The 23,665-nt window shown below is 34.0% G+C and overlaps 1 protein-coding gene across 1 annotated transcript; it reads left to right on the top strand.

Moving 5' to 3' along the window:
• The first annotated feature begins 15,423 nt into the window (after positions 1-15,423).
• Positions 15,424-20,996, top strand: LOC112740379 (uncharacterized). Its single transcript, XM_072215777.1, has 7 exons — positions 15,424-15,540; positions 19,336-19,376; positions 19,467-19,512; positions 19,953-20,069; positions 20,498-20,623; positions 20,706-20,806; positions 20,877-20,996. The coding sequence occupies exons 1-6, from the start codon at positions 15,424-15,426 to the stop codon at positions 20,760-20,762; spliced, it is 504 nt and encodes a 167-aa protein (XP_072071878.1). The 3' UTR covers positions 20,763-20,806; positions 20,877-20,996.
• The last annotated feature ends 2,669 nt before the right edge of the window (positions 20,997-23,665 follow it).

Below are 23,665 nucleotides of genomic sequence, written 5' to 3'. Positions count from 1 at the left end.
TGGTTCAGAGTAGAAAACAAGGATTGTAAATTGGAATGGAATAATATTGTGGTCTGGGATGGAATAATGTTGAGGTGGTATCTCCCTATTTATATCTAATCCTAATTAATTTAAAATCTATCTTTAAAACTAAAATAATATCTTTTTCGATTTTTAAAATTTTAATTTAAATTAGAATTAATTATAGCAATCAGCAACTCTTCAATTGATGGATGGGGACCACTTGGCTTTACTAGGATCCACACCTAACTTGGGCTTGGCAGCATGAATTGGAGTTTAGTTGAGTGAAGCTGCACCTAACTTGGGCTTTAGTGCGTCTAACTTGAAGTGGGTAGGACCAATCTCGCGTATTGTTGTTGTGTCTTGCGCCTAACTTGAGAAATCACAATTTAGGTGCAGCCTTGGCAGCGAGTTCGGAGAAGAAGTATAGACTATTATATATTGTTGGAAAGCTCTGGAAGTTAGCTTTCCAACTCCATTGGAATCACATCCATTGGACCTCTGTAACTCGAGTTATTCAGGTTTGAGTGCAGAGAGGTCAGGGTTGACAGTATCATTCGCCTTCATCTCTTCTTCTGTAGAAACTCCATCAAATCTAGCTGAATGCTACCTAAAATAAATAGAATTGCACAAGATTCAAAGTAGAATCCATATTGGCTAAAAGATAATTAATTCTTTATTAAACTCAACAATTTATATGCAAATTCACTAGGAAAAGATAAGAAAGATTCTCACGCATCAATGTACAGATTGCAAACCTCCTTCACCTGCTTCGTGTAGCCCCTTCGGAGCATCGCCAGCTTCGCCTCAGCCTCCTTCGGGTCCTACGGAGGTTGCCAGCTTTCGAAGAAGGTATTGGAATCCAGAAACTTGTGGTTCTAGCAGTGGTTGTTGTGGTGCGAGGTAGTGGCGAACGACCGAACAATGGCAGCAGAGGCGGCGGCGGAGGAGGAGAAGGAACGAAGAGAGTGTGACGGAGAAGATATATTAGAAAAAGAGGAATTAATTGCATGAAATTGAAAATCTAACCTCCAAACTTTGGCTAAATTAGCGGATTGCAGGTTAGGGTTTGAAAGGAGAGACGCGAGCAACACAGGGAGAAGATCCGGGAAGGGATGTGACAGAGCTTCGGTGCGACAGAAGTTCAGTACAATGGAGGTTCGGTGCGACGCCAGTGCAAGGCTAAGAGGCGCCGCTGACGGAACATTTGAAGGAGATGAGTGTGGAGAAGTAGAAGGATCGTGATCGAATGGAGGAGCTATCGGTGACAACCCTAATTTCAATATATTTTCTGACGAAAAATTTTAAATTACAGACGAATTTTTCGTTTGTAATAATTTAATAAAACGTAATTTTTGTTCATTTAATTACAGACAGATTTTTCGTCTGTAACCATTTCCTATGAAAAAAATTAATTTTTTTGCCAGAATTAACGACGGATTTTCTTTCCCATCTGTAATTTATGCTAATTCATTTTTTTTGTTTTCCGATAAAAAATTCTTCTGAAATTCTGTCTGTATTTCCGTAAGATAAAATCTGTCGAAAATATCCGTCTGTAATTACTAGTTTTCTAGTAGTGACTAATTTGTGAGCAATATTACAGTATAATTTATTATTTTTATCAAAAATTAATTAATAATATTTAAAAATATTAAATACAAATATAATACTAAGCTAATAATATTGGACTACTGACTCAAAGTGTAGGACAATATAAATCAAAGTTGTTGGTGCTTGAAACTTTTTCATGCAAATAAAATTACTTATCTTATGCAATTCAAACAAAAAATAAATCAAAATTAAATTGATTTGAGTTTGATTGGATTCTATATTTAACAAATTGTACGAATTGAATTAGATCAAATTTTAAATTTACTTATCAAAGATGATCTAATACAATTCAAATCGCACAACGTAATATATTATTATTATTATTATTATTATTATTATTATTATTATCAAACTCAAAATTTTACTTATACTATATTTAATTTAACAACTCTACTAGATAACCAACAAGGGATGTAGTCAATTACAGTCAATTAGCAACTTTTTTTTGAATTTTTTTTAGAAAAAATTTGAATTCAAATTATCATGAGAAATATCTCAAACCAAATGAAGAGAAACATTCAAAATCTAAAAAAAAAAAATTTAAAACCAAATGAAAACAAACATTCCAAAATTATTGTAAAAAGAAACATCCAAAACGAAAAGAAAAGAAACATCCAAAACGTAAGAAAAAGAAACATCCAAAACCTAACAAAAAAAGAAATCCAAAATCATTTTAAAAAATAAAAAACCTACGAGAAGAAGAAGATCGTTGTTTTCAAAAGAATATCCAAAACCTAAAAAAAGAATCATTTGGAATATAACAAAAAAATCCAAAACCTAAGAAAAATGAGATATTTAAAAATTATTTTAAAAAATTCAATACCTAATAAAATGAGACATCCAAAATTATTAAAAAAAATCAAATATCAAGAAAAGAAACATCTAAAAAATTATTAAAAAATCATCTAAAAACCAAAAAGAAGAAACATAAAAATCATAAAGAAAAAGAAACATCCGAAATTTAGGAGAATGAAACATCCAAAACTAGTAAAAAGAATCATCAAAAACCAAGAAGAAAAAGAAAAAGAAGAAGAAGAAGATCTTGCACAAGGAGATGAAAGGAGAGGACGCGACTAAAAAATTATTGCAAGGATATGGCGGAGCATGATGTCCTTTTCGTCGTCCACCGGGCAGAGCACGACGTGGTTGGTGGCAGACGAGTGGTATGTCCCATTTGCTGGGTTTATGGTGTGTCGCTGTGATGTAATCCGCTGCCTTCTTCTGTACCCAAATTCGTGTGGCGCTACAACGTTCGCGATGGAAGAGGCTGGGCAACTGGTGGTGAGAGGAGGTTGTGCGACTATAGTATGTGGCAGCAGGTCTCACTCTCTAATTTAATTTGTGGCACGATACGGTGGCGTAATCCGCGACTTTTCTCTGCGTCCAAATGCATGAAGCAGGGACGGATCTACATGATGACTTGTGGGGACAAGTGCCCCATTGAGTTTTATAAGATTCTTAAGTAGTATATAGTATTAAAATTTAGTTGTCCCCATTATATAAATAATTTTGACCCACTCTTTACAATTCAATGTTATTGAAAGATATTTAATTAAATTTAATTTTATAAATATATAAAATTTGATTTTTACTATTTAATAAAAAAGTAATTAAATAAATAATAATAAAAGAATGAAAAGTCAAAATAAATAACTCTAATCTTAATTATTTCCAAAATCAACTTTTTTGGTGCTATCTTTCTTTACTTTCTTTCAATTTTCTTTTTCTATTTTATTTTTTAATTTCTTTTGATTTAATTAAAAGTTTATTTTTATTTTTTTGTAATTTTTCTTTTATTAAATTATATTTCATTTATTTTGTAATTATACTATTATGTAATTTTTTTTTATCAATGGTTATTGTACAATAAAATTTTATTAGTATTTTTTTCTATGATTGGTTTGCTGATTCTTTTATATTCATATTATATTTTTTATTTTTTTGTGAAATTATAAAAATTATGGTAAATTTTTTTGTCCTAATATTTGCGCTTTTTTTTTAAATATTTCTAACGTTTAATTTTATTTAATTTTTTTTCTAACATTTTTCATTTATTCAATTTTGTTCTTAACATTTCCAATTTGTATCAAAACTATCCCTATAAACTTTTGATGGTTTCAGTGGCTAAGAGAAGGGGGGTTGAATCTTAGCCCCCTTTTTGCTTGCTTACACTTGCTGAACTTAGATGAGACTTTTCTGTTTTTATCTCGTCCTAGCCACGAGACTTTTTCGTTTTGTCTCGTCACTTGGCATGAGACATTTTTTATTTTAGCTCCTGTGCAGCAGAAACAGAAATGGAGTAGAGAAGGGAGAAAAATACACCAAGATATATCCTGGTTCAGCTGCTAAGTGCAGTGCAGCCTACATCCAGTCTCCATCACAAATATGGTGGAATTTCACTATAATCTTCCATATTACAAACTGTAAAGTGCTAACCCAACTTACAAGGGGATTCCCACAGAATCATGAAACACAACATAGATGAACAAATGAACTCTAAGACATCTATGGCTTTTTCTTTTAATTTTGCACTCTCTGCCTTTTTCTGCTCTATGGCTTTTTCATACAAACCTCACTGTTTGCCTTTTTCCATGAGACTCAAGACATGACAAAATTAAACAGACAAATACTAAACAGAATACATTGAAGGAGAAAAAAATCTGTAAGCTTAGGTAGCTCTGAGAATCCTGTGCCTTGCACTCTCACTACTTACTTCTAACTCCTTGCTCCAAACAGTGGTTGTTCTCCCTTTTTATAGAAGAGAGAAGCCTCCACACTTTGAAGCCAAAAACCCAAGCCAACTTCTTCTTCCTTCAAGAAACCGGTTCGGCCACACAGAGAGAGAAGAGATAACCATGCAATAACCAACATGCAATTACCTTTAGTCCTTCCTTGGTCATCACTCTTCATCAATCCGAGCTCTCCATCCTTGGCTTGCTCTCCAAGATGGATTTCTGGCCCTTGATGCTTCATGATGATGATGGCTTCATCTGCTCCAATCTCTGCCTCTTCTATCACTTCGCCACTCTAGCTACTTCCTGTGGTGGTTGAGCAGAATCAAAGACAAGCCATGCCTCCAAGAATCTCACCTTGCTGGCCGAGATCTTCTTCTACCTTTTTTAGCATGAAGAGCTCAAGATTACCTCACCAAATCTAACCACATTTGGTGAATATCTTAGCCACAGCATGCTTTTATTTTGATATGTTTTCTTGCCATTATGGTGATGGTCTTTAGGCTTGCTTTCCCTTCCTTTCGGTAGCTCATTTTTGCTTTCATGGCATCTATTGTTTTCTGGTTAAAGACCGAAAGAGAGAAAGAGATGAGAGAGAAGAAACAATCTTGGAAGAAAAGCAATTTAATGAGATAAACAAAATTAATTGAGAAAAATGTTGCTTTTACTTCCCTTTAGGTGGAGTAGCGTGAATCATAATGATTCCCATCAAATCAAAGTCAAGTTCTCTCTCATGTTCCCAATGCTAGTAAATTAAATTTGAAATCCTTCCAAGTAGTGAAATGGAATCCGTTGGAAGCATTGAGGCTTTGTTTTCTTTGCTTCATGGTTTCGGACAAAGCATGAGGAACTCTCATCTCAAGTAAAATTGGGCTTAGTTGTAATAATCATTTAATCTGGCCCAATTAGTAACATTTGCTTTCCTAATGTATATTTTTCGGATCATGCATTGAGCAAATAGGAAAGCATTCATTTGGGCTTGTAGCAATAATAATTCAATCTGGCCCAAGTAACAACACATTGTTTCAGCCACAATAATTCAACATCAAAATTGAAATTTTTATTGGGCATGCACCAGATTTTCATTTTTTTTCGGCCCAGACAGATCCTGCATTGCAAAATTAATTTAATCATTCAATATCCATAATTTTTGCAACTAATTTTATTAATAATGTTTTATCATCACTTTATTAGAAATAGAGTTTTCCAAACTCATCAATCTCCCCCTTGATGACAAACATTATTAAAATTGAAATGGAAAGAAATTTAAAGATTGAGTAAAGAATACTCCCTTTGAATTTGAATTTCTCCCCCTTTCAAATTGTCACATGGCTCCCCCTCAATATATGCCATTTTTATCAAGGGAAGCACTAACCTGTAACAATTTAATCAAGCTTCAAGTAACAATGTTATTCAACATGTTTATTTTAAAATGTTGAATGCTTGATTTATGAGCAGAGTGTGATGATAATCAAAACTCATTTGTTATCATAAATTGATTTTCTGCTCAAACATATCATAATCAATCAAAAGCTGTTTTTTGCATAAAGACTTGCTGTTCAAGAATAATTTTCAATGAATCAGAGCAATCTTGTTGGAAAAAGGTGCTTTAATTTTTCAAAAACATAGCAATTTTCCACATTAAGAACTAAAGGAACTGCCAAAAATAAATTCAACATAAATCAATTTATCAGGGTAAATGTATTATAAGCACAGTAAGCATATTTTACCAAGATAATTTAGAATCTTCAAAAATAAACTGCATATCAACAGCCAAAACATTCATACAATCAAATGCATTGCCAAACATACATCATAACCAAATGTCAAAGACATTTCCAGCAGCAGTAAATTCAGTGAAACAGAAGCAATATTAACATGCATCAACATGCATCTTTTAACAAGGGTGATCATGAATTTTCAACTGAAAATTTCATCCCCTGTTTCAAATCCTCCCCTGTTTCAGTTTCAATTTTTTTTATTCCTCCCCCTTTTGTCATCAAGGGACACCTGCACAAAATATTTTCAACACAACAAAATATCCATAATAAAGTAACAAGAGTGTATCAAAGTATCATAGAGCAGTGAGTATCAAGTCATGCCTCTACAAAAAACAGATTGAGTCTAATGGAGCCAATATCAAATAAAAGTAAAGAAACAGTCATTAATCATCAGAAAGATTAAACTCTGAACCGGAATCATCCTCATTATCCCCTGTCCCCATCTCCTCATCAAAGCTTTTTAATCATGAAGCCAACCCTTTCGTGACATTTCTTCCAAGCCCTTTTCCTGTTCATATTCCAATTTCTGGACAGCCTTGTGAGATTTAAACATCAACTTGGACATGTTGTGAAACTCATTGAGAACCTCCCTGATTGAGGCAATCACATTGGAGGGTTCAGGGCGACTCTCAAGATCGCTGAGTGATGGTTCGGAGGGAATGGAGCGCTTGCCTTTCTTACCCGAAACTCCTCCTCCTTTAATCATTGAAACCTTGTTCTCAACAGATTCGTTAGACAAATCAACCTTAAAATACTCAAAAATACATGTGAGGAACATTCTATAAGGAAGATTAGTCTTTTTTGTGCTTTTAACTGCTTCCCACATATGACGTATCATAATATAAGCAAATGAAATTAGAGAAGAAGTAATAAGAGAAAAGAGAATAATAGAATCAGAAACTGTTACTCTATGGTGAGAACCACTTTGTGGAGTGAGAATGTGAGTGATGATACGGTGCAATAGAAAGTTCTCAGAACCGAGTGCTCGATGAGTTGGGATTAATCCATCTAAACCAGAGAGATTTGCGCAGATGTGTTGCAAGACGGTTTGCTGTGCAACTCCAACTTGATCATCCCACTTATCAATCATGTAAACTTTTGGTCCTTCATCTTCATACCCAAGAGCAGCGCCTATGGTTTGAGGGGTGGGGGTCATGTAAACACGCTTGACGTAAGAGTGGATCGAGCCATCAATCAAACGCATGTTTGCATAGAACTCCCGGACCAGCCTCGGGTAAACAAGTTTCTGAATCTGAACCAATGGGGTCCATTTCAGAGCATCAAACAGGGAAGAAAAGTTGATTCCTTTGGTGGCCAGATTTTCAAGATTTACCAAGTATAAGGGGCAGAGATGACGTTTCATCAAAACATCTTTGTGAAACTCATAGAAAGCACATGAGTAGAACCGAGAAGGATCAAAATGTGAGTGAGTTTTGTGATACTTGTTCTTGAACTCTAGAGACTCCAAATTGGCAGGTTCTCTAGTATCATGTAACACAAAGCTTTTCTGCTTCTTCTGAGAGCTTTTTGCATGTGGGGTGGATCTTTTCGGTGGAGATGGAGGGGGTGAAGTATGTGATTCTTCTTCATCCTCTTCAACACTAGGTTGCTTGTTCTTTCCAGTCTTGCCTCTCCCTGAAGTTTTCTAAGAAACTACCTTTCGGCGCATGGTTTCGGTCTTTTTGGAAGGAAGTGAATGGGTGGAAGAAGAGGTAGAATGGAGATGGATATGCGTATGGGTTGGAGGTGATGAAAAGGGTGGACTCTTTGGAATGGTGGTTTGGCCACTTCTCCTAAGGGCCGTTTTCTTTTTCATGGTAGGATAAATGGAGAAGTTGAATATGAAGGGGTGAGAGTGCCGAAAGAGAGTGAGGGAGGAGGGAGGTTAGTGGTACAATAAATGTGGATTGGAGAGAGATGATGGGGAAGTTAATGACCATTATGGCACGGTTATTAACCAAAAGGAGTTTCAAAAATTGAAAAGGGAGTTTCCTTGAATGAAGGGATTAGTTGGAAGAAAAGATATGATTTGACAACATACTTATTACAACAAGATATGAAAGGACAACCAAGGGATTTTGCGATTTTATTTTTTCAAGGAAAGAATAACTAACTAAACTGTCATGGTGGGGTCAGAAACTATTAAGTGGGGCCCATAAAAATTTAATTTTGCGTATCCTCCCCCTTGATCATAGCTCCACCATCATGCCTGCATTTTTATCTCGTCCAAACCTACGAGACAAAACTGAACAGAGTTAAATATTCACAAGTTATCAATGAAACTTAAATCAAACATTCCCAAACTTTTTCTCAAGGTAAAGAATCTGTCTTCACAGAGAGGTTTTGTAAAAATATCAGCAATTTGGTCTTCAGATTTTACAAATTGAATATCAATAGTTCCTTTTTGCACATGTTCTCTAATGAAATGATATTTTATCTCAATGTGCTTGGTTCTTGAGTGCAGAACAGGATTTTTTGAAATGTTTATAGCACTCATATTATCACAAAATAAGGGTATACTATTGATTTTTAATTTGTAATCTTCCAATTGTGTTTTTAACTAAATTAATTGTGAGCAACATGCAGATGCGGAAATGTATTCTACTTCAGCTGTGGATAAAGCCACTGTGGCTTGCTTTTTGCTTGACCACATATTGAGTGAGCTCCCAAGGAAGCAACACATGCCGGATGTGCTTCGTCTATCCACTCTATCTCCCGCAAAATCTGCATCACAAAATCCTACTGCACAAAAGTCATCAGATTTAGGATACCATAATCCAAAATTACAAGTACCCTTAATGTATCTAATGATGCGTTTAACAGCCGTGAGATAGGATTCTTTTGGGTGAGATTGAAACCTTGAACATACACCCACACTTTGGACAATATCCGGTCTAGAAGAGGTAAGGTACATAAGTGAACCTATCATTCCTCTATACCTTGTTTCATCCACATCTTGACCATCATCATCCTTTTCAAGTTTTGTATTAGGATGCATTGGAGTACCCATTGATTTGGAGTTTTCTAGGCCAAACTTTTTGATAAGCTCTTTTGCATACTTTCCTTGGTAAATAAAAGTACCACTAGGAGTTTGTTTAATTTAGAGGCCAAGAAAGAAAGTAAGCTCTCCCATTAAACTCATCTCAAACTCACTAGTCATGAGTTTTCCAAACTCTTCACACAAGAAAATGTTGGCCGATCCAAATACAATGTCATCAACATAAACTTGAACAAGGAGCATATCATCATTAGATGCTTTAATAAATAAAGTAGTGTCGGTGGTACCCCTTTGAAATTGATTTTCTAACAAGAAGGCACTAAGCCTTTCATACCAAGCTCTTGGAGCTTGTCTAAGACCATAAAGAGCCTTAGTTAGTTTGAAAACATGATTTGGAAACTCTTTATGTTCAAAACCGGGGGGTTGTGCCACATACACTTCTCTATCAATAAAGCCATTAAGGAAAGCACATTTAACATCCATTTGAAACATTTTGAAACCCTTATGGGTAGCATAGGCAAGAAGCAACCGAATTGCTTCCATTCTAGCCACCGGAGCAAAAGACTCATCAAAATCTATACCCTCTTCTTGATCGTAACCTTGGGCTACTAATCTAGCCTTGTTACGAACAACTTGTCCATCCTCACCAAGTTTATTTTTAAAAACCCATTTAGTACCCATTACCTTCTTACCATCCAGATGAGGTACTAGTGTCCAAACCTCATTCTTGTCAAATTGAGCAAGCTCCTCTTGCATGGTCTTGACCCACGATGGATCTTCAAGAGCTTGTTTGACATTGTTGGGCTCCATTTGTGACAAGAAAGCAAAGTTGCTAGGTTCGGTTTGCCTTTTGGTGGAGGATCTTGTTGTTACACCTTGAGAGGGGTCACCAATGATGAAGTCATGAGGATAACCCCTCATAGACTTCCATTCTCTAGGCTTTCGGACAGGTGTTGAGCTTTGATGAACTTCTGGTTGTCTCACTGTTTCAGTTTCTCATGCCTGCTCAGGAGACAAAACGGAAATGTCTCCTCCAATCTGACGAAACAAAACTGGGCTGACAGATTCCTCAAGTTGAACATATTTGGGATTTTCTTTACTTGTTCCAGCTTCTTCACCATCTGAATCATTATCTATCACAGTACTGGGAATTAAGTTAGAATCACAAAAAGTAACATGTATGGATTCCTCTATAGTTCTATGCTCTTTGAGATAAACTCTATAGGCCTTGCTTGTGGTGGAATATCCAACAAACATTCCTTCATAGGATTTTGGATCAAACTTTCCAAGGTTTTCCTTATTGTTAAGCACAAAGCATTTGCATCCAAAAACATGAAAGTACTTAAGATTTGGAGGGGTTCCTTTCCATAGCTCATAAGGTGTTTTCTTCAATCCTTTTCTAATGATTGTTCTATTCAAAATATAACATGCAGTGTTCACAGCCTCAGCCCATAAAAATTTAGGAATCTCACTCTCACATAGCATAGCCCTAGTCATTTCTTGAAGGCTTCTATTCCTTCTTTCAACCACCCCATTTTGTTGGGGGGTTCTAGGGCATGAAAAATTATGAGAGATCCCTAAGTCATCACAGAATTTTTCAAAGTCTTGATTTTCAAATTCTCTTCCGTGATCACTTCTTAAATGGGCAATTTTCAAATCCTTTTCATTTTGAATTTTCTTGCAAAGGGTGGCGAAGGCATGAAAGGCATCATTCTTATGAGCAAGGAAAAGTACCCAACCAAATCTAGAGTAATCATTTACCACCACAAGACCATAGTTTTTTCCTCCTAAACTTTGAGTTCTAGTAGGACCAAAAAGATCAATATGTAACATCTCCAATGGCCTTTTGGTTGAGATTCCATCTTTTGATTTAAAAGAGGATTTTACTTGTTTGCCCAATTGGCAAGCATCACAAGTAAGATCCTTATCAAACTTGATGTTTGGAATTCCTCTAACCAAATTCCTTTTGACTAGCTTAGAAATTTGGTACGTGCTAGCATGACCCAACTTTCTATGCCAAAGCCATTTTTCAGATTCAAGAGATGTAAAGCATGTTACATTTTGTTCCTTTAAATCCTCAAGAGTTAATCCATACACATTGTTACACCTTTTGGCTTCAAATAAAATATCCCCAGTTTTATCACAAACAAACAACCAAACAAACAAACTTCTTAAAAACAACTTTAAAACCCAAATCACACAATTGACTAACACTAAGCAAATTATGTTTCAAACCATGTACAAGAAGAACATCATTTATACAAGAAGAAAAATTTTTTACCAACTTTCCCAACAGCCACTATTTTTCCTTTTGCATCATCACCAAAAGTGACAAGACCTCCATCATATTCATCAAGCTTTATGAAGAAGGTTGTCTTTCCGGTCATATGCCTAGAGCATCCGCTGTCCATATACCACATATTTTCTTTTCGTTTGGATGCTAGGCACACCTACAAAACAAGCTTAAGTGACCTTAGGTATCCAAATTTTCTTAGATCCTTTCACGTTAAACCATCTCCTATGTCCTAAGCCATTGTAATCAAAAACAACTTTACAAACTTTATCACCAATCATTTTTTCACCAAAGAAACATTCAATAGGAAAGTGTCCATTTCGATTGCATAGCCTACAAAATCTTGGAGTTGCTGTTTTGTTAAAGTAGGTTGGGTCTTGATACCTTGTATCATTTGAAGATGAAGCAATGTTTTCAAAATGAGATTTTTTAGATTTATAGAACCCCAACCCAGCCTTATCATAAAGGGGTTTTTGACTAGCCAAGATTTGATTTAGATTTTCAGAACTTTGGGTGAACTTGGCTAAGTCTTCCTTAAGCCTTTTAACCTCTTTAAGCAACTCTTCATTTTGTTTAAAACAATCTACATATGCAAGAACGGAATGATTACTTTCACAGCTCTTAATTTGGGCTCTTAACTGCTTATTTTCTTCAACAAGATCACAAGCAGTTTCGGCCTCTCTCACTTTCTCTTTAAGAAAACTGTTTTCAACTTTAAGAATGGTGATTTATTGTTCAAGTTCTTGATTTTCCAGCAGAAAACATCTTATTTTTTCAGAAAGGTGGTCTATCATAAGATGAAGATCCTCAGTGTTAGGGTTGTGAAAGACTACCTGATCTATGTGGTCTGCCATGAGGCATGGCTGTGACTTGGTCTCGGTTTCTTCATCATCATCATCTGAGTCATTCTCCAAGTCTTCCCATGAGACCATCAGTCCCTTCTTCTTTCCTCTTTTCGGTTTTTCCTACTTCTTTAACTTGGGACAATCAGATTTGAAATGCCCCATTTCCTTGCAGTTGTAATAGGTTACTTTGCTAAGGTCTTTCTTCACTTTCCTTGAGCTGCTGCCTTTGCCTTTGAACTTCATCATTTTTCTGAATTTTTTGGCAAATAACACAAATTCATGTTCAGAGGAGTTATCACTGGATTCATCATCTAGAGGGTTAGTCACAGAAGAAAAATCAATTCCTTTCTTTTTTGAATCTTTTTTCAAATAGGTGTTTTCAAAAGCAAGAAGATTTCCTCTTAAATCATCAACTGTCATGGAATCTAAGCTACTGCTCTCAGAAATAATTAAAGCTTTTGTTTCCCACTCTTTTGTGAGACATCTCAACACTCTTTTCACTAGCACAGATTCAGAATGTGTAATTCCCAGAGCATCTAAGCCAACAATGATGGTATTGAACCGTTCGAACAGTTCATCAATGGACTCTCCTTCCTTCATTGCAAACATTTCATATTCTCTGTTTAACATGTCTGTCCGAGTCTTTTTTACAATGGTGGTTCCTTCATGAGTGATTTGTAGCTTGTCCCAGATTTCCTTTGCTGTTGTGCATCGTGATACCCGTCGGTACTCCTCAAAGCTGATAGCATAGTTAAGCAGATTAACTGCCTTGGCATTTAATTCTACCTTCTTCCTATCTTCCTCAGTCCATCTTGCTTCTGGTTTGAGAGAGACTACTCCTTCAGCACTTGTGGTAGTTGGAAATTGAGGGCCTTCCAAGATGATCTTCCAAATTCTGTAGTCAACTGCTTGCACAAAGATCTTCGTTCTCTCTTTCCAATAGGTATAGTTTTTTCCATTGAAAAGAGGCGGTCTGTTGCTTGACTGTCCTTCTGTAAGATTGTAGGACACCACATTTGAGCCACTGTTTTCTACCATGAGGATCTTTACTCCAAGCTGCAAACCTTGATCTCTTTGAGACCAAGCTCTGATACCAATTGATGGTTTCAGTGGCTAAGAGAAGGGGGGTTGAATCTTAGCCCCCTTTTTGCTTGCTTACACTTGCTGAACTTAGATGAGACTTTTCTGTTTTTATCTCGTCCCTAGCCACGAGACTTTTTTGTTTTGTCTCGTCACTTGGCACGAGATATTTTTTATTTTAGCTCCTGTGTAGCAGAAACAGAAATGGAGTAGAGAAGGCAGAAAAATACACCAAGATATATCCTGGTTCAGCTGCTAAGTGCAGTGCAGTCTACATCCAGTCTCCATCACAAACATGATGGAATTTCACTATAATCTTCCAGATTACAAACTATAAAGTGCTAACCCAACTTACAAGGGGATTCCCACAGAATCATGAAACACAACATAGATGAACAAAGGAACTCTAAGACATCTATGGCTTTTTCTTTTAATTTTGCACTCTCTGCCTTTTTCCGCTCTATGGCTTTTTCATACAAACCTCACTGTTTGTCTTTTTCTATGAGACTCAAGACATGACAAAATTAAACAGAAAAATACTAAACAGAATACATTGAAGGAGAAGAAAATCTGTAAGCTTAGGTAGCTCTGAGAATCCTGTGCCTTGCACTCTCACTGCTTACTTCTAACTCCTTGCTCCAAACAGTGGCTGTTCTCCCTTTTTATAGAAGAGAGAAGCCTCCACACTTTGAAGCCAAAAACCCAAGCCAACTTCTTCTTCCTTCAAGAAACCAGTTCGGCCACACAGAGAGAGAAGAGATAATCATGCAATAACCAACATGCAATTACCTCTAGTCCTTCCTTGGTCATCACTCTTCATCAATCCGAGCTCTCTATCCTTGGCTTGCTCTCCAAGATGGATTTCTGGCCCTTGATGCTTCATGATGATGATGGCTTCATCTGCTCCAATCTTTGCCTCTTCCATCACTTCGCCACTCTAGCTACTTCCTGTGGTGGTTGAGCAGAATCAAAGACAAGCCATGCCTCCAAGAATCTCACCTTGCTGGCCGAGATCTTCTTCTTCCTTTTTGAGCATGAAGAGCTCAAGATTACCTCACCAAATCTAACCACATTTGGTGAATATCTTAGCCACAGCATGCTTTTATTTTGACATGTTTTCTTGCCATCATTGTGATGGTCTTTAGGCTTGCTTTTCCTTCCTTTCGGTAGGTCATTTTTGCTTTCATGGCATCCATTGTTTTCTAGTTAAAGACCGAAAGAGAGAAAGAGATCAGAGAGAAGAAACAATCTTGGAAGAAAAGCAATTTAATGAGATAAACAAAATTAATTGAGAAAAAGGTTGCTTTTACTTCTCTTTAGGTGGAGTAGCGTGAATCATAATGATTCCCATCAAATCAAAGTCAAGTTCTCTCTTTTGTTCCCAATGCTAGTAAATTAAATTTGAAATCCTTCCAAGTAGTGAAATGGAATCCGTTGGAAGCATTGAGGCTTTGTTTTCTTTGCTTCATGGATTCGGACAAAGCATGAGGAACTCTCATCTCAAGTAAAATTAGACTTAGTTGCAATAATCATTTAATCTGGCCCAATTAGTAACATTTGCTTTCCTGATGTATATTTTTCGGATCATGCATTGAGCAAATAGAAAAGCATTCATTTGGGCTTGTAGCAATAATAACTCAATCTGGCCCAAGTAACAACACATTGTTTCAGCCACAATAATTCAACATCAAAATTGAAATTTTTATTGGGCATGCACCAGATTTTCATTTTTTTCGGCCCAGACAGATCCTGCATTGCAAAATTAATTTAATCATTCAATATCCATAATTTTTGCAACTAATTTTATTAATAATGTTTGATCATCACTTTCTTAGAAATAGAGTTTTCCAAACTCATCAACTTTCAATTTATTCCTAACATTTTATATAAGTTGACGTTTAGGGATAATTTTGATACAAATCAAAAATATTAGGGACAAAATTGAATTCAACTAAACATTAGATGTATTTTTGAAAAAAAATACAAATATTAAAAATAAAAAGTACACTTTATCCTAAAAATTATCGTCTTTATTATGTATGATTTACCCCCACTGATAAAATTTTCTGGATCCGTCATTGGCATGAGGCGTTGCAGCATTCACAATGGAAGCGTTGCGGTGGCCGGTGGTGGAAGGAGGTTGTGCAGTAGCATAAGCAGCAGTGCGAATATGGAACGATTGGGCGTGCGACTACAGAGAGTAATGTGGATTTGTATGATTATTTTTTTTCTGTGAAAGAGAATAAAAATAAAATTAAGGTGACTCTAAGAGCGTTATTTTTAATTTTTTTTTTTAATAACTAGTATAAAAGCAATAACTCGATGAGCGTTATCAGAGGTTTGATTTTTTTTTTTTTTTTTTAATTCATTGTTTAACTGAGAATAATTGAAAATGCACTTGCAAAAAATTAGATGCTATGAGGAAGTGCAGTAAAACATTCTTTCGACAAAGTATTATAATTAACAAAAACATAACATATGACACTTTTTTTTATGTCAAATTTGATTTTTTGTTGAATTGAAAATGGTTAAAATTAGAAATGGCTAAACCAATTGAACCAATTTATTTTTAAAAATAAAATTAAAAAATAGTTCATATTAATAAAGAGTGTTTTTGTTATGAACTCTTTTATTTTATTTTTAAAAAGTCAGTTAATTCAGTTGATTTATTAGTTATTTTTTATTCAACAAAAAATAAAATTTAATCAATAATAAAACCATGTAAAGAAAATTAGAGATTAGAACTAACTTATAAAATTTAGAAGAATTTAAGTGGTCTGACTCATTGTGGCAACTTTGATAGGATAAAAAAAATGTTTAATTTTGGTCGAACAATTACTTTATTTGTTTTTTTAAATATATATTGAAAATTTGAATTTTATTTTGTATATATAATAATTTATTAACTAATAATAAACTTTTAAATAAAATTTAAATTTATAATGAATTTATTATTACCTTATCGAATTAAAAATACATATAAAAAAAATTATCGTGGCTCCTCAATCTACATATCTACCATGGTATTTATTTATTTATTTTTTTTTGGTTGACTATATCTACCCTGGTATATATCTACCTCAACGAGACATATCTCTCGGATCATTAACGGTTGGAACTTGGAAGAACATAATATATAATGGCATAAATAAATAATCAAAATAATGAACCTTAGTACCAATTGCAATTAGAATTGCTATTGTTTAAAATAATTAAAAGCATAAAGAATAAAACTAACCAAAGCATATATATTTAATCGAAGTCACCAAAAAATATATATATATAATCGAAGAATGGTATCCTAAGTTCTGAATATTGGCTTCCAACCAACCCAAAGCGCAACACTAAATTCTCTCCTTTACGCCATCGCTTAGCCTGCAAAGCTTTGCAAGATCTTCACTAATAAATACTAAATAAGTAAACTATTATTGTATTAAGAAGTTATTAATTTAATTTCTTCTTCCTTTTATTCTATTATATGGTTCATGGTTGTCTTGGTAAGATGGCTTTACAGGTTGGCAAAACGACCTATTGCATCCTTACCCCTTTTTTCTCCATTGCTTTTTTGTGTATCTTAATATACTCTCTATTCCAGCTTGCTACCAAAATCACAATAAGAAAAGAGGAAAAGCAAAAGATATCAGAGGAAAAAACAAGAGAGAAAATTAAAGTTGCTTTTTTACATAGTTTATCTCCATTCGTTGCAAGTTGCAACACACGGCATGGATGTTTGTATTATTAAGTATTAGTTAATATAGTACGTAAAAATAACCTTAAGGTCACATTACACATATGTCACAATTTTAGTAAATAGAAGCTTCTCTTATTATTTTAAAAATGGGTATTTTAAAAAGAAATAATAATGAAGAATCAATTGACATAAAATACTTTTAAATTTATATAAAATACCCATTACTTTTTATATAGGCCATCATAATTCTTAGATACTTTTTTAAGATAAAATTTTTCAATAATTGCAATTTTTATTAAAATATATTAAATAATATTTTTTTAAGTTTACTTTTATGAGTTCCATAATTATGTAATTTACATGATATGTTTTATTTTTTTTAGTGACAATCAAATTTAACTTTATTTATACTGTATTACATACTACTCAAAGTCAAATCTCTTGCACAACAAATCTCTTGCACATACTTTTACACCATCGCTTGAGTTATAATTAAGTTCAGGATCCTTAATTAACTGTAATTAATTAGCCTCATTTTATTATTTTCAGGCTCATCATGATTCCGCCACCCGGCCACATGACAGTGGGAAGTGGGAAGTGGGACTGAACTGATTCTGCTAGGTTTTTGCTTTAAATTTTGATGATGATTAATTTGTCAATTATTAATTTTTTTTATATTGATTTATTATTTAAAATTTGATTCTTGAGGCGTAGTGTATGAAGCAAAAAGAGAACAACACCACAGAAATTTATAATAACATAAAAATGTTGTTTTATAAAAGGGAAAAAAAATTATATATATATATATATATATATATAGTGGTTGGTTGCATTACAATTCATAATATTCCAAAACCAACTGTATCCTCTTTGTAATTCCTCTCCCTGATTCTTTTCTTTCCTTTTCTTTTCTCCCCTCTCCCAAGTCTTAATTCATTTCATTAATTATGCTTTTCACTCTCTAACAACAATTTTCCTCCGAGATTCTCGCTTTCCCAATTAACACTCCCTAGCCTATAGACCAATTAATTAATTAATCAGTCATCAACATAAATTCAACCACTTCCATTTTCTTAATTAAATAGTATAGGACTTATCTATTTTTTATTTTAAAGACACATATTAAATTTATAAATTAAAAAACTATTAAAAATATAAAAATTTTAAATTTTTAATGTATTTATTTTATATTTATTAAATAAAAATATTTAAAATTATCTATTAATAATAAATTTATTATGTATTTTTAGAATACATATTAACTAAATCTCACTACTAGAAAACAGCAAATTACAGCAAATTACAGACAGATTTTTCCGACAGAATTTTTCTGTCAAAAATACCGACGGATTTTTGAAAAATTTTCCGTCGGTAAAAAATAAAAAAAAATTCACAAAATTTACCGACAGATACTAATATCCCTCGGTAATTTTGTCGATAAAATTAAAATTAAAATTTGAAACCATCGATAACAAAAAATTCCTCTGTAATCTTTTAATAAATCTCTCGAAAAATTTAATTAGGTTCAGTCCTAATGAAACACACCATATTTGATGATGAAACTTCATTCAACGCAAAATCATCATTCATCTTCTCCGATCTTTCGTTTAAGCTTGCTCTCCTCTCTCTCTCTCTCTCTCTCTCTCTCTCTCTCTCTCTCTCTCTCTCTCTCTCTCTCTCTCTCTCTCTCTCTCTCTCTCTCTGATTCGAGTGAAAATAGGGCAAAATTGTGACTTCTCGGTGGCTTCTGCTTTGTTGCCACTCGTGTCGCACGAGCTCCCTCTGTCACTACTCGCTTGCACGAGCTCCTTCCGCCGCCGTTCACTCGCATGAGCTCCCTCCTCTGCTGCTCGCGTTGCACGAGCTCTCTCTGCCGCCTATCAGCTTATGTCTCTCTTTGTCGCGCGCCATCGATCCTCGCTGTTCACAGCCTCATCGAGTCATCGTGTCACCAGATCTGAAACCTACATGTACGTCTTTATCTATTTTAGATTCTGAAATTGCTATTGATCTATATTTTTTTGTTGAATTCAAATGTTCATACGTTATTGTTGCATCTAAAACTCGATCTGTTCCACTTTCATTTTGTTCATACGTTGTTTGTATTTTGAATTTGAAGGAACTATAAATACCAGTTCATGAAATACAATGTGCTAATTACATAGATTGAAATTACTCTATGACTGATTAGAATGAGATTATTAACAATAATTTTGTGCCCTATCAATATCGTAAACCATCTCATAAATCTAAGTACTTTGACAAATATCAGTTGATGTTAATAAACTGTGTTCTTTGTTTCAGCTTGCTCTAGGTGCTGTAAATTCAGAGGTTCTTCTTGAAAGGTACGAGCTTTAAATTATTTACATGATTTTCATATGCAATATTGAAGGAATAAGCAAAATTTTCTGCATCTATTTGTTTGTTATCTATAGGTTTATTAAGGAACGAAAAGAAAAGGATCCAGATGTTGAGATTGCAGTTGCTTATTGAGTTCTACTATAATGGAGGATCTTTGATAAGTTCTGTGATTCTTGGTGCTTTACTTCTGAGTGCTGTTTTGTAAAATTAAATTAAGCACAGTTCATATTCATCAGCATGGGAATCAGATTTTCAGAGATACACACTCTTCCAACTACCTTTTTCATAAAGGTTGCAGCTAGCTTCCAAATTCTTTTAATTTCTGTTGAGTTCAATTAATTTTGTTTAGTTAGTTTGATTTTAGTAATTAGTTTAGTTAGATTTGTTTTCTAATTAGTGGATTTTTAGGTTGTTAAAATAGGATTAGATTAGATTTTGATTCTGAATAGCTAAGAAATGTTTAAATTGTTAATCTGGATTGCTGAACATTATTAATATGAGCTTGATGAATGCTATAGTTGTCTAGGAGCTCACTATTGTCCTTTAACTTTTGTAACTAGGTATTCAAGGGCCTTTATGACAATGTATCCAACAACACTCATGTTGGTGCTCATCTTGCAATCCTGACTGCCATTCGTGATGTTTGCAAGCTTGCCGTTAAGGAGCTTACCAGCTGGGTATGTTTTTCACTCTTGAATGAAGTTATGTCATTATTACAATTTATTTTGACATTAGTTCCTTTTTTCCTTATGTAATATACTCTATCTACCCATAGCATTGCTGAATGTTGCATATTCTGATGTTGAATTCCCTTTATTATTATTATTAATGATTTGGGTGTCTTCCATCTACTAAGATAATTCTGATGATGTTAGAGTTTTTCCAAGTGCAAAAGCCACTAATATTATGTACCTGTTTGAGACACTGATATGCTATTTTGTAATGTAAATTATCAATAAAATTGATCAAAGAGCTTGCCATTAGCCAAATTTACATCTAAAATAGATGTGGTTAACTACTAACTAATCCTCCATGAGTGACATTTAAATACAAGTTATGTTGGTGTTCTGTTTATAACTAATGTGTTATTGAATACTTGTTACAGGTAATTTACTCAGAAGAAGAAAGAAAATTCAACAAAGATATTACTGTAGGCCTGATCCGCAGTGAACTGCTAAATCTTACCGAGTACAATGTTCATATGGCAAAGCTCATTGATGGGGGAGAAACAGTATGTCAAAAGAATGTACCTTCTAATCGTTTTCCCTTTTTATATTGTTATACTCATGCAACTCCACTGGATTAATGTGCAGAGGCTGCTACGGAGTTTTCTATTTCTCTTCTTCAAATGCTGGTTATTGAGGAACTGAAAGTTATTTCAGAACTTCACAATCTTGTTGATGCTTTGGCAAAGGTTTGTATTTGTCCACGAGTGTCTGCATTTTTTACTCTGCCCCATCTTTACCAAATATCTTTTATTTCAGCTTGCTTCAAAGCCTGGATCCCCTGAATCATTGCAACAGCTGATTGAGATGATCAAGAACCCTTCTGTTATTGTTCCTGCAAAGGAGGATAAGGCAAGACAATCAAGGGACAATAAGGTCATACATAGGATACTAGGTTCAGCTATTATTGTTGTTTTACACTCAGTTTTTGTTCTGCTCCAACTGTGACTCAATCTATTTGTTAAAAACAGGGTCCTGAGATGCTAGCACCAAACCGGGAAGAAGTAAACATTGTAAAGTCTGTTGAACCAGATCCTGCTGGATTCCGTGAGCAGGTATTTTGCTGTGAAATTGCTAGATAAATTCATACTTTGTTGTGTGGCTATTTACATACATTGTGAGATACTGACTGTAATTCTGTATTTATTGCCTGTGGTATATTTTAATTATGTCTAGAGTGTTTCAACTTCTCGTTAAGTGGGAATTGGGAATACAATACATCATTGGAAACTTCCAATCATTACTTATTATCCACATGTGTTGTAGGTTTCCATGTTGTTTACAGAATGGTATCGGATATGTGAACTCCCTCCTCCGAATGATACAGCTTCTACTCACTTCATCTTACAATTACATCAAAATGGTCTCCTTAAGGGGGATGATGTAACAGATCGCTTCTTCCGGCTATTGATGGTAGTGTATCTTCTCTCAGATACAGGTCATACTTTCCTATTAATGGCCAGAGTTATCAATAAAACTTTTCTTTCCTCCCTTATTTCCTCCAGGAACTAGTTGTTACACTTTCTTCCTTAAGGAACTTTTATTTTCTTTTGGTTTGGGTATTTCTTTAGCTTTTCTCTAATTTGTTATTTATTTGAACAGGGATCAAACAAGTCCTTTCTTCTTTCTAAGGTCTGTAGGAAAACTTCATTTCTCTCCTGTTGGCTTTATGAATTCTGTAATGATATTCTAATATGTTTTACTCTCTGACAGATTCTTGCGGTGACTATTCGGTTGATTCTAAAAGATGCAGAAGAGAAGAAGGCCTCTTTTAATCCTAACATATATTCGGTGACTATTCGGTTGATTCTAACATATATTGCTAGGTAAGATAGATCAGTCAATATGTTTTAAAGTAATAAGATTCCATTGAATGAGGTCGTTTTATTTATAATTAAATTACTTTCTGTATACGCACTTTGGTTTATAAGCCTGTTTTAGGATTTGTTCTAAGTTATTTTGTTCTAAGTTATTTTGTTCTATCCCTTCTTAACTCATTTCCTCACTTTTCCAAGTGTCCTATCCCCTCTGTTCTATGGTTTAATGTAAAAAATATCTCTTCCTTTTGACTAATGAAACACTGTTGGAATCTGCTGGGATTTGCAGGTGCAGCAACAACATTTGGTTATTCCTTCAATGCAAAGCCATGAATAGATGCTTCAACGAATCTCAAATTTTCACTTGATGGAGTCACTTTTGTCCTTGCAGTGGCGTGGCTTTTCTCTATTGATTGGTACAGAAACCGAATCAATGGGAAGCAAGAAGTTATGATAGGATATTCGGACTCGGGAAAAGATGCCGGTCGTCTTTCTGCGGCTTGGGCGCTGTACAAGGCTCAAGAGGAGCTCATAAAGGTTGCGAAGGATGTCAGTGGATATGTAAACATTGTATATATAACCTATTCTATGATGTCTGCTGGATATTTAGATCAGCATCATATGATTGTGTCTCTAATACTATTGTTATTTATATAATAAGACTTTGATCCCTTATGATGGCATATTTGGTTATATAAAAAATGTTTCATATTTTTATTTTATTTTATTTTATGTTTTTAATACTAAAAAACAAGTTTATTTTGCAACAAAAACATTTTAAAAAATTCTATTTTATTTTACAAACGGATTTACAGACGGATTTTCTGTCTGTAATCAGAGTGTGAGATAGTTTTCTAAGGTTCAAATTACAGACAGAAAATCTGTTGAAAAATTCGTCTGTAATTATAGACGGAAAATCCGTCGGAAAGTTCGTCGTCTTAGGGAAATGGATAGAGAATTTACAGAGGGAAAATCCGTCGGTAACTGGTAAAAATCTGTCGGTAATTTTCCGACGAAAAAAAATCCGTCGGTAAATAATTTCCGACGAGGCTTTTACAAAGGGACAAAATCCGTCGGTAATTTCGTCGGTAACCAAAAATTCGTCTGTAATAAAGACTAAATCTGTCTATAAATTTATCTGTATTAATCTATTTTCTAGTTGTGTCTAGTGATATATGCTGTCATATATGAACACTTTGTATGAATAAAAAAATACATATTTTTATTATCAAATAACAAAGACACCCTTATTACTTGAAGTAAGAAGTACTAGTAGACAACCTCACTTGAAGTAAGAAGTAGTACAAATGAATTAGAACTCTCAAAAAGCTAAAAAATAATTACAATTTTGGTTTAATAATCAACGGAATATTTTAAAAATATATATTAAGACTTGAAATCAACACTTCAAGTTAATTTAACATGGTTTTTCTTCTAGCTGAACTACATGCTTATTAGTTACAAAATACTAAAACTATTTATTTTGTTAATATTTAAAAAAGGTGTAAATTATATTGATTAATTATTAATGAATAAAAAATTATATTGAAAAGTAAAAAAAGTAAAAATATAATACATTAAATAAAATAAAATTTGAAAAACATTGCTTTTATTATTACTACTACTACTATTATTACTATTATTTATTTATTTTTTTTAGTTTTCTACGGTATCTTCTAATTATATGCCAAAAATTAATCTGTTGTAGATCGGAGTTTTATCTAAAAATTT

This window comes from Arachis hypogaea, chromosome 14, assembly GCF_003086295.3.
Source record: "Arachis hypogaea cultivar Tifrunner chromosome 14, arahy.Tifrunner.gnm2.J5K5, whole genome shotgun sequence".
NCBI lineage: Eukaryota > Viridiplantae > Streptophyta > Magnoliopsida > Fabales > Fabaceae > Arachis > Arachis hypogaea.
The sequence above is the reverse complement of the archived record's forward strand: the minus strand, read 5'-3'. Positions and strand labels throughout refer to the sequence as shown.